Here is an 18,815-nt window from a genome sequence, read left to right as displayed (position 1 = left end):
ATCAGTCTTGTGGTTCTGTAATTCATTCTTAAGTGTATAGCACAACAATAAATACTTCTTCAGTAGAAGTTCTCAAAGTTTCAAAAGCAGATGAAGCTACTAGCTCCTGAAGCAGAGTTGCTGGGTTGCCCACATAGTCCTGCGCACTGTGCCAAAGGAACACAGGCACTTCTCATTCTCCTTTGTACTAACTCATTGACCAAATAAACATTTTCTTTGCAGTTTTTCCTGAGTGACTCAGAGGAAACAATCCTTCCATCTACCAATACATCAAATACAAGTCTTTCTGTCTCAAATAATCAGGCAGAGATTCTGCGTGCGCAAAACTTGTTTTTCCTCCCGGTAAGACCATTTCACTCATCATCGTGGCTTTAACTGTTTTCCCGAGGGGCTTTTATTATTTTTCTCTTATTTAATGTTACGGCCTCCACTTTCACACCTGTCCGAGACTTCACTTTTCTTCTTTGGGGCCAATACTTGGGTAGGTCGCAGCCACTTAAAAACTTACAGCCTTTCATAAAGAGAATTTTCGGCTGACTGGCACCCAGGAGGCTCATGTACAAAGTCACAATGTTGTTTTGATGCGCTCACAGGTGACTTGCCTTTATTTTCTTAACTGCTGCGTTTTATAGCATGTATTCCAGCATTTGACATTCAGTTCCGTGTCACTGAATTTCTGAGTTCATTTCTTATACATTTTGCAAGTTGTTCTAGTGAATTAGTGTTGGCTCCCTGACACTGTGATGACAGGAATGTACCTCCGTGTGCTATAAATACTGTCCCGTGATTATATCCTTAAATAATCCTTACTAATTGACTCATTTTAACCAATGTCCAAAGGGCCTAGAGGGACATTTCAAAATTGACTAACACATCAGTGTCTTAAGAGAAAAGAGGTAAATCCATTATTTACTGCTTAATAACTTTTTCTTCCATGAATTGTTTGTGGGAAAAAAAAGTATTTCGATGCTCTCCTTTTTATTTTATGAATAATCATCTAAAAGTAGCATAAATTATTAATATTTAGCTTCTGTCTGTTTTGAGGGTGTGAAATGAATATTATGGGGACTGAAACAGGTAATTTAATATGTGTACTTTTAAAAAGTCCTACCTGATTTTTAAACTGCATTAGCAATGGCAATAAAGATTTCCTTTCCTCATTCTTCTTTTGCTGCCTTGTGCTTTTGATACTTGGCTTTGATATTTCTTTCCCATTTTGCCATTTTAGTTTGCTGGGAAGTTCACAGCTCTGCTTACAGAGAGGAGGGGAGTCTGGTGTTCTTGGAAGGCCAGGGCTTTTGCAGAGGCAAATCATCCAGCATCCACAGGAATGTCCCTGTGGGCTCACGAAGAGAGGGTGACATAAGCTTTGTCCCTTATGCAAGGGGTCCTGGCCTTCATTTTAGGCAATAAACCTCCATGAGTATTAGACACCGTCTTTTCTATATTAGTTATGTGAATGATGAGAGATGGGTCTCATGATGATGTATTGGCTGTGATATCACTGCGCAATGTGGAGCCGCCGCCTTTGGAGAAAGATTTTCACTGTGTGACTTGGCTCCTCCTCCTTGAATGGATGGCATTCCCTAGGACAGTAGAGGGAGAGGGCCTCCAAGCTATCCTTGTGTGAACTCATAGGGCACTTTAACAATTTAAAGATACATTTTCATAGGAAAGAAAAGCAGCTAGCAAAGCATTTATTTATTTTTTTCAGATCTCTCTATCCAATATATTTGGGTAGAACAACTCACCATGCTTGGCACCACTAAAGGCAAGAAAGTAGTCATTCTGAATTTTATTTAGGTAACTCTGTATGATATCTTATCTTCAAAAGAAGCAATGCATTAGAATCTCAAGATGGGGAAAGGTAATATTTACTCACCCTTAAAAGATCCTGGAAAAAACACGCATTAGACTCTTTAAAATCTAGGCCACACTTAGTCAGCAGGCCACTACAGTTCTAATAATAAGTCCTCAGGAAGAGTATTATGGTGAGCTTTGCCAAGGAAACCCCGCCTGCTCGTGTACTGTCTGTACAGAAACTGCTTTATTAACTCACAAGTTTATGAGCCCCAAAGGAACTCGTAACACCCCAGCTTCCCCCTTAATATATTTTTAGGAACATTAGGAAAGCCACTCTGTAGATGTGCTCAAAGTATACCTCATTCCTCTCGAGCCCCATCTTAGGCCCTCATGTCTGAGGCTAACAAGGGAGCGGGGAGTGCCACCTCCACTGCTGTGGGTGGCACAGAGTGATATGACTTCTTAATGGTAACTTATAATAGTCATCAAACGTTATAAACACAGACATACTTTTTATCCTGCCATACTTATTTTGAAAATGAGTGTTCACATAACATCAACAATAAATGAGAAAGTAAAAGAGAACAAGCAACCTAAAAGTCAAAATAAATTTGTTTAAATAAAGTCTGCTATTTAGTTCTCTCCATCATTACAAAAGGTGTTGTAGAAAATTTTAATGACCCAGAAATATATATGTATGGTAAGTTATTAATTGAAAAGTGTCATTTAAAAACAACCAGAATAGTATAATCTCAATTTTCTGAAATAATCATACCAATACCAATAACAAAGGGGGCTGGAAAAATATAGACAAAATAATTAATAGGCTCAAGTTGGATGTTGGGAATAATAGAAGACCCTTATTATTATATGTGTACTTTGTATATTTCCTAATTTTTAACATCAGATGTGTAATTTCTGTAGCAGAAAAAAAAAAGTAACTTTAAAACACCCAACAAATCAATTGTAGAGAATCTTTGCCATGTAGGCACTCTGTATACTACCAGACATTTATAGCATAAAATGCCCTGTGGGATAGGTATTATTGGAATTTCCATTTTCTAGATGAAGAAACTGAGGTCAAAGGAGAATTAAGTAAATTATCCAAGATGCCAGTGGCTATTCCCTTGTTATTAAAATGCAAGTTAATTTTATTGATGAACTATAGCAAAAGTGCTCATAACTATATTAACTAATATTCACTTAATATTAATATTAAAGTTAAAACTTAATATTAACTAATATTTATTTATTTAATAAACATAAACTCATAGACACAGATGACAGTCTGATGGTTACCAGAAGGAAGGGGGTAGGGAGATAGTAAAAAGCAAAGGAGGTTAGATATTAACTAGTATTACTAAATTATATTTAGTAATAAAATATTAATAATTAATAATTTAAATAGTAATAAATAATAATACAACTATTAACTAATAGTTATATTAACTTATCTAAACTATATATAAATAGGGTTACTAGGAATTATACACTAATAGAAGTCAGCTCAGGATCCTGCAGCCAGAACTCCTGACCAGCCCGCTCTCTCCCTGTGGGCTACCTTACACACTAGTGAAGGCTGATCTTCAGAGCTCCCTGCTGGCCTTCCAGAGTTATTCCCCCTCATTCCCACATCTCTCTGTCACTATCTTCAGGTCCTAACCTGCCTTTAATTAATTCCCAGAATATCTGTGCATGGCCTTCAAAAGTTCTAACAAGGTGTTTTTAATAGAAAGTGGAATCAAAGCCTACTTCCTATTAACATGTGTATTTTTATAGCTATTCCTGAAATATAAAAGCTTTTTAAAAGTCGAAGAATGAATTTTAAAATGTGAAACCATAGGCAGGTTTGTATAGATATTGACTGTCATGTATTTCAAACTTAGGGGTATTACAGAAAACCTTTACAATCCCATCTGTCCCCCTCCCCTGCAAAAATAATACACATGCACACATTCATACACACGTTCATATAAGTGGCTCCTTATTCTGCTTTTCATCCGATTAGGCTAAACTGGTCAATAACTTCCATTTTAATAATGGTTTTCTACATAATTTTAGCAGCAGAATCCTTTTAAAGCCAAACCTTACAAAGAGCCTAATTTATAATCATAACAGCAGAATCTATACAGAGATGGAAACGTGCTGGATGACCGCTGAAGCTCATTTCTCAACTTTTCTTTCTTCCACAAGAGCAGGACTGATGAGCTAATATCAGTAGCCCTCCAGGTAGCTTACTGTGGATGACCTGAGCTGGGGAAACAAAAATAAGAGCCAGATGTTTTAGTTCATACAACGAAACTGAAATGGAGTAGCTTATAAAGTGGGCTATTTTTAAAAACAGGGTTTATCATATATCAATCAGACCCATGTTTTATTAAAATTGTTAACATTTTAGTGCTGTTTCTGTTCCAGGAATGCTAATATAGTAACATAACTTCTTGTCCATAAAAACATCACATTAGCAAAAAAAAAAGTCTTCGTGAGAATGGCAGCTGTTTCCATGGCTCTGGGTTTCAAGCTCTACTTGTTCTTCTAGTGACCTACATGGTTACCCCCATTTTACAGATAAAGACACTGTGACACAGGCAAGCTAGGTCTCCGGTCAAACGTAAGTCAGCTAATGAAAGAAACAAGTTGGACCCCAGGGGCATCCTGACTCAGTGATGTCCAGTATGGTCAACAGTGAGGACAGTGCTAATGCAAGCTCATCTGAGCTGCTTCCTACGGAGTAAACAGACGGCAGGGTGCCTCCTTGTCCCTCACACTTGGTTCCTCCCAGTTCTTCCGGTGGCTGTCCACTTCCAGGGTATCTGTGACTCACCCTGGTCAAAGATTTTAGTTTTAAAAATCCTTTATGTTTTAGATAGTCTCTCTGAGACACAGTGCCTCTTTTAATAAAATGCCTACCCTCTCTTATTTTTAATAGAATTACCTGTAATGATTCCTACTCTCTTAATGAATTGAAGAATTGAAAAGCCAAAAAGGAGTCTACGTGTTATAATTATTTTACATACATAAACGTGTTTTCATTTTTAAAAAGTAAATGACAGTGGCTTATAATTACATGTCTTCAATATAGATTTTTTAAAGAATTACTTCTACTTGGTAATAAGCATGATTATTTTTATTAAACATTCTAAGCTGGGTCAGCAAGCCATGTAATAAGTAATTATTTTCTGAATCAAATGCGTGCAGGCATTTACCACTGCTTCGAAGAGGAGAAAAGGGCATTTGCTTTCATAGCGTTTGTGAGTTGACCATTGAGCTCGGTGGTGGTCCCCAATCTTAATTCTCATTTCAGCATTTCTCAGAAGAGATCCTAAGTATTGATCTGACATATTTTCCTCTTCCAGTACTTTATATACAGCTGCATTCTGGGATTGATATCCTGCTCTGTTTTCCTGCGGGTGAATTACGAGTTGAAAATGTTGATCATGATGGCAGCGTTGGTGGGCTACAATATCATCTTTCTCCACACCCACGCTCATGTTCTGGATAACTACAGCCAGGTCTTATTTGACAGGTAACCTGCTTCCTCTTTTTTTCTCCGTACTTTAGTTCCTTCATGGACTGTTGATAACATGAGTGTGTTGAGTAAATGCAAATTAACCATAACATTGTGATTGAAAATTACTTTGTGAGAGTTTCTTTGAAGCAATGCTTCAGAAAAATGATGTGTTTTTATAAATTTGTATTTATTGATTTGAGAGAGAGGGGGGGGGGGGGAGGAAGGGAGAGAAACATCAATTTATTGTTCCACTTATTTATGCATTCATTGGTTGATTCTTCTACATGCCCTGACCGGGGATTGAACCTGCAACCTTGGCATATAGATTATACAGAATATGTATTATCATAAATACTTAAAAGATATGAAGTGATTTAGAGAGATGATTTGGTTATAATCTGTACTATACTGATAGGAATAAGGTAGGGTTTCTCACCCTTAGCATTATTGATATTTTCCTAAATATCAATAATTTTCTGTTGGGAGTAGCTGAATAATTTTCTGTTATGGGGGCTCTCCTGCACATTGTAGGGTATTTTGCAGCATTCTTGGCCTTTACCTACTCAATGCCAGACTCAATGGCATGAAACCAAAGTCATGAAACCAAAAATTCTCCCAGATATTGCTAAATGCCCCTCCCAAGTCCAGAGCAACTGTATCAATATACATAAAACTACTGGAAACTATGTAGATATAGTCACAAGTTATAGTGCTAAATTTCTTATGGGAATGTTCCTAAAAATACCCTTGTATGGAGGGAGTACTGCTATCACGGTGGCAATTTTCTGTTCTATGAAGAAACTGACTTCCAAGAAAAGATATGACTGTGTTTACTCTCTCAGCCTGAGGACTAGATGCTGAGAAAATGGTCCTCTCAGGGCCACTCACTCGTTTTTATAAAGGGGTTTCTGTGATCAAATTACTTCATGAGCTTATAATGAATATTTATTCTCTGCTTGAAAACAATGTTTTAATCATTATGATATCCTCTGTCTCACATTTTAATTGCACCACGTTTTATATCAAGGGTTAGGTTTATTTCTGGAGCCACCAGTCTCCTTCACATTTCTTGTAAGGGTACGTTGCATAATCCTCCATAATATCTCTATATTTCTTTTAATGTAAAATAAATGCCTCAAATATTTGCATAGATGTGTTACCCCGGAAAGATGGTGTGTGTGGACAGCGCAAGGCCATGTACTTCTCCTTTGGAGGCCCTGTGCCGGCAACACTGTGTAAACATTTCTTACCAATAAGAATACTTTCAGAAACGCAACTGCAAGGCATTCTCTTCACCTAATTTAATTTTCATCATCCTCCACACCATGAAATTCTAATAATCTGCAATCAAGCCTAGGGTAGTGGAGTTGCAAAAATATATAATTTTATTAAGGAAATTTTATGATTCCTTAGTCAAGATGAGAATGAAATCAGAAGTTAATTTTCCAATAAATTCTCAAAATCGCCCACCAAACATGCTTTAATATTTCTGTACTGTATCCAGAAAGCCTGTATCAAATCCCTAAGTAAATGCAGCATCACTGATTTTTATGCGCAGCTCCCAACACTACTAAATTTCCCTTTATTAAATTTAAAGCCCCTGAATGTGATACACAGCAGCTGCAAAAGAAGGAATTAGATTAGCAAGTTTCCGATGGGAGAGATTTACTTCTGGGGATCTGAGAGAGACCACCCGTGATTAGAACCCCAGCAGCAGTAGAGCAGAGATTTGGCTGAAGAAAAGGCACTTTTACTTTCAGAGCCCTTTGGTTTTATTCAAGCTCTTTTGTGTTTGTTCTCTTGCTTTGGTCTTTATAACAGCCTTGAAGCTGGGGGTTGGGCTGGGGGGCTGACATTAGAAGCCCTGGGGACTTGTCTCCACTTCCGACAGTAAGCCAGTATGGCGGGGGTGGGGGATTCGGGGAGAGGCACCTATTTCCCTGTTCCTAATCTTGACCTTCCGTGTCTGGCACTTCTGGCCCCGATTCCTGCATGAGCTGCCACAATTCTCCCAGACCGTTCCTCCACCAAAATATTAAATATTGCTGACATAATATCAGATATTCTCTGTTAATTTAAAACTAACCTCATATGATGAACTCGTAAGAGTGGAAGTTTAGAATTCAATCCTGATCTCTCAGCCTCTGTGTGTGTTTGATAAAACCCTGCAACTCATGCCAGAGACAAAACCCATCCATTTCAATGTTTTCTTTCTCTGATGAGATTCAAGAGATTCCCCCATCAAATGACAGATAAAGATTTCCTCATCCTTTGTCTGGTTTGTTGATGCTGACACAGTTCTTTCAGATATGAAACTAGGACTAGGATCCTTAAAAAAAAAAAAAAACACTGATCCAAGATGGCGCCTTGAGAGTAGCCATCCCTGAGTCCCAAACCAGAGATGCCCTTCAGGGAGGGAACTGGCTTAAGGGGTGCCAGGCAGCACCTCCTTTTCTGATCAATTGAGTCTGTGTCATTGAAGTCACATGCTTGGTCCTTTTCCTTTTCTGACCCATTTCTGGTCACTGTACCTTTGCCCCCCTCCCTTTCATTCCTGGTGTCCTCATCTTTACCCTGGTTCTCTTTCTGAGACACATGCTTGCCTGTGTGGCAGCCAGCGTCCTTGCTGCCCACCTCGGCCTCTGGACTGCTGCTTCATCAGCACTGAATATTCTCAGTAGACCTACCACAAGCTTCTGGCTTTCACCCCTGGGTATGCCTGAGGACTGAGAAGCCCTTCCACCCTGGAAAGGCAAAGAATACCCCCCATGGATAAATCTGTTGCTTCTGATGTCTGCCCACCCCTTTTCTATGGTGCATGCACTGAGGACTTTAACAGACACTCTAGAATCGAGGAGTAAACAGATCTGAACCAAGTACCACTGTGGTGTCCACAGTACCTAAACTGCACCTGGCAACTTGTAGGTGGGTGCTCAGTAAACATCTTGAATGAATGAATTAAAAGCAGGCTGTGCTCCTGATAATCAGAAGAACCTAAGTACTAACTGTAATAAAATGTTCACCTCACCTGCTTTTCTGAAGAAAGGGGCTCCTTGGAGGTCTGTCTTTTCAGGATTGGTATCAATTTTGTTACTATCCTTAAATGTCAAGAGAAAGTTTGGAGAGGGCATCTCTGTTTGTAAGGCATTGCCTAGCCATCTTCTGCATACACAGTTAGGACAATGTTGTTGTCCTGTATGTGAGTTCACCATGACCATGTTTCAGGGGACTTTTTCAGACCAAATTTGATGTTGATAATGGACAAGCCAACAAGATGGCACAAGCCAACGGGGCATATTTTACCAATAGGGTTTGCAAAGAAAACAGAAGTATGCACTAAAACCTCCATATCAATGAATAATTCAGAAAATGACATCAAATGCATTCTTGCAGATTCACAAATGTGGAAAGCCAACTTTTCAGGAGGGAAACAGAAGACTACTTTGAGAGTGTATGCCATTAAAAATTTGAGGTCTTGGCATTCATGATAACACAAATAGACCTACAGCATATTATGCTAAGTGAAACAAGTCAGATAAAGACAAATATCATATGACTTTACACATATGTAGTATGTAAAAAACAAAACAAATGAATAAGCAAAACCAAATAGAGACAGACCCATAGATACAGAGAGCAAGCCGTTGTTTGCTGAAGGAGTGGGGGTGGAATTGATGGGTAAAATGATTAAATAAATAAATAAGAAATAAATAAGTAAATAAATACATAAATAAGTGAAATGCAAAAAATAAAATACAAAGTGTGAAATAAACATGACAAATATTTATTTCAACTCTAGTGTAGTAGTTTAGTTGAATTCAATAGTTTCAACTCTAATTTTGTCTTAATGACTTGACAATGAAATTGTAATTGCAGTTTCTTTTTCTTTGCAAAGGAATATACATCTATAAAAGATGTTTTAATCATTTTGATTTACATTTCAGTTATTGATTATAAGTCATATAAAAATTTGAAAAATAAATCTGTTGAAATGGAGGCCAGCAACATCCCAATACTTAACATTACCTGCTGTTATGTGATTCTGCTAAGTTATCTCATGGTGACGGAAGCTGAGAAGTTTCTGGTATTTAGAAGGTCTGGAATAAGATGTTTCTCAATTCTTCAGCATTTATAATAGCCCTTCATCTTGTCTGTAAGGACAAGATATTTTACTGTATCAGTGAATAAGGGTTCTGGTTCCTGTCCATGACACTGTCTCCGGAAGCCCTCAGCCAGTGACTTTGAGGACACTGAGTGTTCTTTGTGGTGATGGTGATGTCAATAACCATTAATACTACTGGAAGCTGTTTTTGTTTCAAAGACAAATGCTTGTTTCAGAGTCTGCAAGACATTGTCAGATTATTCCAGGCAGGTTTTTTCTTGCAGAACTGAAAAGTCTCAAGGGATGAGTTGTTATCATTTCATGTGGTCCCAGAAATATGCCTTTAATTTAAAGATGTGTTAGGAATGGAGAACTTGAATAGAAGAGGGGATAACCAGGAGCCCAGTAGACTAACCAGCTCTGTTTAAGCACTTGAGCCTCATAAAATAGACACTTTGTGGACAGCGATCATCCTTGTGCCCAGCATCATTCAGAAGCACTGGATTATTGCTGGTAGAAACGTCTACACATTTTTAACTTCTGGGTCAGCAGCAGCTTGGTATAAAGGGCAGTGACAGAGATGCTCAAGCAAACACAGACCACAGAGAGCTATCACTTTAACACCTTTAATGTGGAATTGTTCTGCTTTTGTTGTTTTTCTGGTGTCTCATGGAAAACCAGCAGCTAGAATTCAAGATATTGTGAATATTTTAATAATGCCTCAACTTGGGATCAATTGATGATGAGCTCACTGAAAGTCCTGAGGAAGAACTGCAGAATTAATTATTCAGGAGAAAGGCAGGGGGGCAGTACCGTCTATCTCTGGAGTGAACAGTCAGAAGTATTCCAGAGCACCTGAAATTTATTTCTTTTTTTTAAAAGATTTTATTTATTTATTTTTAGAGAGAGAGGAAAGGGGGGAGAAAGAGAGAGAAACATCAATGGGTAGTTGCCTCTTGCACGTACCCAGTTGGGACCCAGCCCTGTGCCCTGACTGGGATATGAACCAGTGACCCTTTGATTCACAGGCCCATGTTCAATCCACTGAGCCGGACCAGCCAGGTGAAATTTCTTTGTAGTCTCCTCTTCTAAATTAAAAATGGATTTCCAAGTTGCATTCAAACCCATAACAAGCCATGACTGGTGTGGTTCAGTGGACTAAGAGCCGTTTTGCAAACCAAACCCGTAACATATCCAAGTTAATACTGAAAATTTATTATTTTCAAATTTCCTATGTCAGTTTGTCTTCCCCTTCTGAATTCCCCCACCCCGTGCCATCTTCAGAAAGGAAGGGACACACATGTTTCTCTGTGGCTGATGCTCTAGCAGTGGGGCTGGAGGCAGGTAATCTGAGACGCCAAATTTAACAAAAAATGCAAGTCATCCAAGGACTACTAAAGCTTTCTTTTCTTCTATAAAAAGCAACCATTAGTGAGCTATTTTGTTATCTAACCTAAAAAAGAAAATGTCCTGTCATTTGGACCCACCTGCAGGAAGAAACTCAGTTTTTAGGCTGTTTTGTTTAACTTTAGAATGAAGGGAGGAAGGAGGTAAATTTCCCAGAGCCTGTGCCCATAGACTGTACAGAATACAAACTTCTTATCACCAGCTTTTAAATCTGTGTTGCTAAAGCTGTGGATGTCCCTTATTATGTTAGTCTGCGTGCAGCCCCAGAATGTTCTTCTTGGCATTTATGAATACCACTCTGAAAAGGCATGAGGTTTTGAGCCATTTACCTTTGGATGATGTTGGGCCACCTTCTCTAGCAGATTACGTAGAATCCCAGTGAATCTGTGTCCAGCCACGGGGAGAAAAGAGTATCTGGAAATTAAACCCCTTAGGTTTCAAATCAGCATGATTATTTGTCCACTCATTGACTGGTTTTTCCAACACACTTGTACTGAACATTCTCTATGTGCCTGGCCTGATTGCCAGAGTCTGAGTACACAGAAATGAATAAAATATAGCCTCTGTTGTCAAGAAGGTCACAAAAATGTTCTACAAAAAAACAGTAGTTCACCTGAAAGCCTAAGGAGATTGGGAGGGAATCTTAGTTAAGTGTGTACAGCATACCCAGAAAATGAGGGGACATGCTGGCTGGTAGCTACATTACCTAGCCCAGAGTTGACTCCAATATTGGAAAGATTTCGAAGAACTATGGAGATTCAAAAGTACAGGAGAAAGCACAGCTTCATGGAAAAATAAGACATCTCTCATGTTTGCTCTGCGCCCTGCCTCAATATAATAATTTCATGCCCATCCACAGACAGAAGTACCTTTGTTGGTGCTGTGGGGTCCAGCCCCTATTCTGGGAGGAGATTCCTAGAGGAAAAGTTCTAGCACACTACGGAAAGAAAAAAATATGAGTTTGAATGCATTGGAATAGGTAATAGGAAGAGTTTGACTCTACCCACATCACTCCTCCCCCATGACAGCACAGCTTAGGGTCAAGAGAAATCTCCTCACCCATGGTGTCTCCTGAAGGGGAAAACAAGAGTGTGCAAGTGAGCACAAAGCTTCCCCAACTATGCAGGACACTATCAAAGAGGCTCATGTCTCTCTTGACCCATGTAGGATACATGAATGGGGAGCTTCATGGCTGGGGGTCAGGAAGAGGCTGGAAGAGTGGCAGACAGGACTGTCCTAGGGCACTTAAAGGGATTCCACTAACTACACTGAGGCCTCGGTCAAGCAGCCGGCCCACAAGCCACTGGGAACTGCTCACCCATGGGTCCCTCCACCCCTGCTCTGTGACCAGCCCCCAGTGTGCACTCCCAGAGGCCATGGGGAAGGTGAGCTTTGGCAGACAGCTAGTGAGCAGGCACAGAAAGCTGGCCCAAATATGGGGACTGGAACAATAACAGGTTTTGTTTGGGAGAACAAAAAGGAGGCTGTCAACATTTGATCTGGTGCATTGTTAAGAAGAGGAGGTGTACAAGCTTAAGAATTCTACCACTAGAGGGAGAAAGAAGTGTGGAGCATTTTTTCAAAGAAGACATACAAAATGGTCCACATGTACATGGAAATATGCTCAATGTAACCAATCAGAGAGATGCAAATCAAACCACAGTGAGATACCACCTCATACCTTTTAGAATGGCTATCATCAAAAAGACCTGAGATAAGCAGTGTTGACAAGGATATGGATAAAAGGGAATCCTTGTGCACTGTTGATGAGGGTGTAAAATGCTTTAGCCATTGCGAAAAACAATATGGAAGTCCCTCAAAAAAATTAAACACAGAACTACCATATGATCCAGTAAACCCACTACTGGTATATTTCTATAGAAATTTGGAATAAGGATCTCAAAGAGCTATCTGCACTCCCATGTTCATTTCACATTAGTCACAACATCCATGACATGGAAACAACCAAAGATTCTGTCAATGTATGAACAGATAAAGAATATGTGACATATAGAAATATATATCACACATTTACCTCAGTTTATCTACTGTTACCAAAACAACAGATAACTTGATTTCTTGAGGTACTTTCTTCTTTAAAAATATTGGCTCATATCACCTAGAAAAAATAAAGATATTAAAAGATTATATTTGTGTCCATGTGACTGAACTGCTGTCTCTCCTTAGAGAATGAAAATGTCACTTTTACTTCACCAGAACTATTTGCCTTTAGGTTAGAAACTGGTTCGCCAAGTAATCCCTCATTATCTGTCACCCAATTTGTCAGGTTCCTCTGTTCTTTTGGACTCTCAAAACGTGAAGGCCAGAATGAAGCCCCATTAGCAGCATGAGGGTGAGGGCCATCTCTAAATTAGTGTGTGGCTACAGGCACATTTGGATATCTACATCTCCAGAGTCCAATTTAAAGCATTATAAAAAGCGTATTTGGTCATATTTGGCTGGGCCTGTCACCAAGAATCAGAGTTAGAAGCTTTCTCAGTTATATCAGCTCGGTCTCCCCTACCTTATAACTCAGTGACAGTACAACCCTCACAGGTGCAATTCCAAAGTGGATTTTGCTCTTAAAACTTAAAGGGGAGAAAGAGAGAGAGAGACCTCATACCTAACTAGCTGTCATTTTTTATATAAATGGCGAACACTACTTTTATGGGTTGAACATGTGTTGAAGTCCTAACCCCCATACCTCAGAACGTGACTTTATTTGGAAACAGGGTTATTGTAGGTGTCATTAGTTAAGATGAGGTGTCCTTATAAGAAGATGGCCATGTGAAGACAGTGACTCACTGGGAAGAGGTCATGGAATGATGAAGACAGAGATTGGAGTGAGGCAAGGATGAATTTTTCTGTAAGTTTCATGGGGGAACATCTCCCCGCCAACACCTTGGTTTCAGACTTCTGGCCTCTAGACTGTGAGACAATAAATTCCTATTGTTTTAAGCCACCCTGTGTGTGGGATCTTGTTTTGGTAGCCCTGGGAAGCTAATACGATGACCCACATAACTGACTACACCTGCCAGGGGGACATCCTGCACTTTTATTCCATCTGTTCCAGTGCTCCTCCACCTCTCCCACATGCACACAAAGAGAAAGGCGACCCAGGAATGGGTCTGTAGGTGGAGAAAGTCATCATTCAAACTGCAGAAGCCCTGAGCGCATGTGTCCATAAGGGGCCTTCATGGGAGAGAAGGGCTCCAGTAGGAGTAGGCAACTCTTTTTGGCTAGATGAATAGAAGAAGCTTTAAAGACATCTAAATGAAACCCATGAAAGCAAGATGCAGTCCGTCCTAGTACAGAGAATTTCAGAAGTGAAAAAGGCATCCATGTGTTGGTACATGGGTCTGTTCTAGGGGCTGGGTTGTGCCTTCTTATATCTGAGGTCCATTTGGGCCTATACTTTCAAACCCACTGCCCAGTCCAGCATGAGAGCCCTCCCTTGTCTTGCTTCCTCCAAGTCTCCACCTCCAGCCACCACTATTCCCCACTAAGGCAAAAGATGTGGGAGATGGGTAGAGCAGGACACTTCCACCCCTAAACCAGTGTTCAAATGCATTAATGTGAGTTCTGGAAAAGGATTGTTCCCATAGGTTCTTCCATACCTTTTCTGTGTGATTAACTGCAAACCCAGTCAGGTCGTGAACTGCATTAAGGGAATCCTCCTCAGCAGTCTCCAGCAGGAAGAGTAACCTGAGTGGCTCTGCATGTTTGAGACATCTGATCCCTTTCCTGGGAATGCCAAAGGGACCTGAGTTCTCATTGGTTGTGCTGATGATGCTACTGCATGATTCTGATCAGGGAGTCAACATTTCACTTTAGTTTGGGGCTTATAGGGGTGGTGGGTGGAAGAGGGGGATGGTATCGCTGCTTTCTCAGCCCCATGGCATTATAAAGTAATCATGTCCATGAAGCAACATGAAAATTAAAAACTCAGCCTGCACCTGCTTCTTAGGCTGTTGGCTGTGTTGTACCACTTTTACTAACCAGTCAAGATCATGTCAATATATCAATTCAGAAAAAATGAGTTGAACATTCATTGAAGTCAACATTGTTTATAAACATCTGCTCCCTGAGTCACTTCAACGGTGCTTAGACACGGCTGCCACAGGCTCAGAAAGGAACTTCATTTCTTAAAATCAATACTAGTGAGACAGGAAAAGGGCACTTTTGAGCTTGCTTCATTCTCAGAGAGAAACTGGAGACCTCCTTATGGCTGATGAGCTCAGATTCTTCCAGCCACAGCTGTCATGGAAGGAAGGAAAGGGCCCTGAATGCAAGTATAACCATGTTTTGGAGAGTTCTCTGCAGTCCTAAGCTCTGAAACCTTAGGGACTGGGCAACTGTGTCCTCATTTCTGCAGGAATCCACTTTTCCTTTGCACATGGATCTTTCTTCTGTTGATGATATTTACCAATCAGAATTTGTGTATCTTTATCTCTGCCTTCCTAGCTCCATTTCCCTCTCTCATCACTCTGTAGTTAATACTAAAAGTCATGAGTGCCATTTATGAAGGGCTTCCTATGGGTCAGGCTCTGTGCCAGGTGTATAAATAGTATGTGATTTAGTGATGAAAACAGTGCATCAAGTAGGTGTTGGTACCCCCTTTGACTGATGAGGAAAGTGGGATTAACCAATCCCAGGTCCCACAGCTCACTATCAAGGGTGGAGCCAAGATTCCAACCTGGATCATCTTACTTCAAAGCCCACCTGAGCTCTTAAGCACTGTGGATCAATTCCTCTCTCATCAGCACTTGAACCTTCCTTGAAGAATCAGGAAAATCTCAAAGCAACTTCAATTCACAAGCAGAAAGTAATTACATGATACTTATACTTGATTAAATACAACTTAGGATGCTTATGTGACACCGTCTTCATACAAAATCAACTTTTTTTTTTTTGTCTTACAGAAATATGTGGGAAATCATTATTTGTCAGCTTATGCAGGACTCTCCTCGGGGTGGCAGTAGATTGATCCTTGCATGCTGTATTTGTCACAGTTTTTAGGAAAAACAAAACCAATAGGAGACACAGATATGATTATCACAAGTAATAAGCTCATGTGATTATGGGGGTTGGCAAGTCCCAAATCTGCAAAGCCAGTGTCCTGGTTTGAGTCTGAAGGCCAGGAGCTGCTGTAGGATCAGGAGGAATCACGTTCCAGTTCAAAGGCAGGAGGTCAGGCAAGAGAGCATTCTTTCTTACTCAAAAGGAGGTCAGCCTTTTCTACTGTTTAAGCCTTCAGCTGACTGGATGAGGCCCACCTACATTATGGAAGACAATCGCTTTACTCAGCCTACCAACTTAAATGTTGAACTTAACCAAAAGATTTCCTCACAGAAACACCCAGAGTACCATTTGATTAAATAGCTGGGTACCCTGTGGCCCACTCAAGTTGACACATGTAATTGACAACCACACATGCCAACTTGGATATGTGGATGGTCACTGCCTGGAATGTAGTGGTGAGGACAGAGGGCCCAGCCAGCATGGTAAGAAACGTAGGCAGGGATAATTTACTTATGTCTACCTGGACCTGGGGGAAGTGGGCCAGTGGATTAAGGGCTTCCATCTTTGTTATGCTTTTGTGATATGAAATCATATGAAAGGGGGAATAAGAGTGGGTGCCATTGAGAAAGTTATATGAGAGTGTATTAGTCATAGGTTGGAGTAGCTTGTAGAAATGAAGTTCTCTACTTCATTTTTATACTGCACATGATTATTAATTTACAGCTTACTGTTTCTGAGAATAATAACTGGAAATTTAAAGATGTTATATATCAAATTATCCACATTAATCCCAGAACTATAAAAATATGATTAAGATTTCTTCCTCTTATGTTTGTTAGAACTTGGTATAAAGTAAGAAATTTATATCAATTTGGAAGAACTTTTTTATTGAGCTCTCAAAATAAGTTTGTTTTGTTTTGATGTAATCTGGGTTTTAAGATAATATTTAAAGTGGTGTGTGTGTATGTGTGTTTGGCTGGAGTAGAATGTAGACATGCACTAGAGTTTCTGAAGGTGGCTGATACACACACAAATTCAAATTCCACATTCTGTGTGTATGTTGTTTTGTATTGTTTTCATCTGTTTGTTTTTTTAATAGACCAGGCATCTGGAAAGACCTGAAGACCATGGGATCAGTGTCTCTCTTTATATTCTTCATCACACTGCTTGTTCTGGGTAGACAGGTAAGGAGTCTGGTTTTTTATGTAACTTCTCTAAGTGTCATATTAATAATACTTTAAGGATGTGCATCATAGTTATTTTCATGCAAACAAATGCTGAAACATCAGAATCTTTTTAGCATGTAGGATAAAGTGGGTAACACAGGGTGTGTGGGCTTAGATACATATAAAAGTGAGAGATCTCATTTTTTTCTGCTTGTGGCAAACTTTGTGAATGGTAAAGATGTGACTCAATTGATTTCCTATTAAATCTCAAAATGCATTCTGCAGGTTTCATAAGCCTAAAAAAGTGTTTTCTCAATAGCTGACACTATTTGAAAAAAACTTGCCCTTGCCTGGGGTCATTTGCTTTTCAGAATGTATAACATGCTTCTTTTTCTTTGAAGTGGGTATGAATACCTTTGCTGTCACTTGTAATCATTCCTAGAAATGCAGTCCTTTGTTCAAAAATTTTACTTTATGATGCAAATGATACTACTCTTCCTCCCTTTGGCCCCCTCACTCCCTACTGGTCTCCCAGCAGAGCCTGTGGGTGCAGAATTTTTAAAAACACTCCTCTTCCTCTGCCTGAGCATGAGACACTCACCCAATGACTAGACTCATCTCATGCCTGGTGACTCTGCCTCAACCAAAGTTTGCCTTGAGTTATGTGGTGGATAATAGGAAGCCAAGTAGTGATTAATTTGGAAATAACTAACTATGATGCAAATCCATTGGAATTATATGTACATCTCTCAACTACTAAACAGTAGGAAGCTGCTAATAGCTGGGGCAGAAACCAGGCCTGTGACCGCCAGCCCGGCAGCCTGGGAACACTGCCATCTTCTGTCTCCCCAGCAGTGCTAGCGGCAGCCTGCCTGAGGAGCTCACAGCGCAGTCCTCAGCACTTTCCCTGGAGCTGAGCTATTGTCCTGCTGCAGGGCTTTGGAGATCCCTCTCTTCCTTCAGCCCTCCCTGGCCTCTGTCTCTGGCATCTGCATGGTTCTGCTCATTTTTTGGCTTGCATTTTTGACAACTTGCATGCTTCTATAAGCCTGTTACACTGTTGCTCTTTCTTTTTGGTTTCATGTGCTTCTTCTCCTACCTGGTTTTCTTCACTATCGACTGGCTGTCTGCTCTCAATCATAGAGAAAAGGCATGTCCTCCCTCAGGAAAGCCTGTAATTTAGATGTGAGAGAACTGGGCTTCCTTGCAGAATATGACCTAGACAAGCATCCCTCAGGAAACAGTTGGTCCATCCCCTCTGTGAAGTTGCCTGTTGTTGGGTTTTTTCTCTATTTTATATGGAGGGAGTTTTGTCCTGTACTTTGTCCTGTTAGAATGGTCACTCAGATTGCTACATTTTAAGAACCTAGAATCAAATTGAATTGTCCCACATTTTTATTGATCATAGAGGTGATAAACATTCCATCTCACTACATAAATGTGGTTGAATTCAGTGACTAGCCATTGATCTGTTACTTTCTAATTGATTTAACATAATTAAAGGTATTAGTATTATGATTGAGCATTAATTTAACACAGTCGCATTGATGCCTACCTCATAGGAAGTCATTCCTTTTTGGTCACTAATGTAAAAGTAACACATACATCTAGAGGCCCAGAAAGTCATTATTCCCCACAAAAGTAATCATGTTCACAGTCAACCTTTAACAACTGGCACCAAGGATACACCAAGGTGAGCCAGGAGGAGACTGACCTTCAATCAATCCAAGATCATTAAGAGAATGATTTGCTAAGGTCCCAAGTCTTCTGGGCTAACAAGAATTGTGAAATCTAAGATGTAGTG

The 18,815-nt window shown here is 39.9% G+C and overlaps 1 protein-coding gene across 1 annotated transcript in view; it reads left to right on the top strand.

The window, feature by feature from the left end:
- ADCY2 (adenylate cyclase 2) overlaps positions 1–18,815 on the top strand; it is a 378,366-nt gene that overhangs the window by 324,636 nt on the left and 34,915 nt on the right. The window contains exons 17-19 of the mRNA XM_090276238.1: positions 223–342; positions 5,160–5,329; positions 16,945–17,029. Of these exons, the coding sequence (XP_090132364.1) occupies positions 223–342; positions 5,160–5,329; positions 16,945–17,029 (375 nt within the window). The remainder of the gene's footprint in view (positions 1–222; positions 343–5,159; positions 5,330–16,944; positions 17,030–18,815) is intronic.

This window comes from Furipterus horrens, unplaced genomic scaffold, assembly GCF_987537825.1.
Source record: "Furipterus horrens unplaced genomic scaffold, mFurHor1.1.pri manual_scaffold_5, whole genome shotgun sequence".
NCBI lineage: Eukaryota > Metazoa > Chordata > Mammalia > Chiroptera > Furipteridae > Furipterus > Furipterus horrens.
This window is presented reverse-complemented; position numbering and strand designations above follow the sequence as displayed.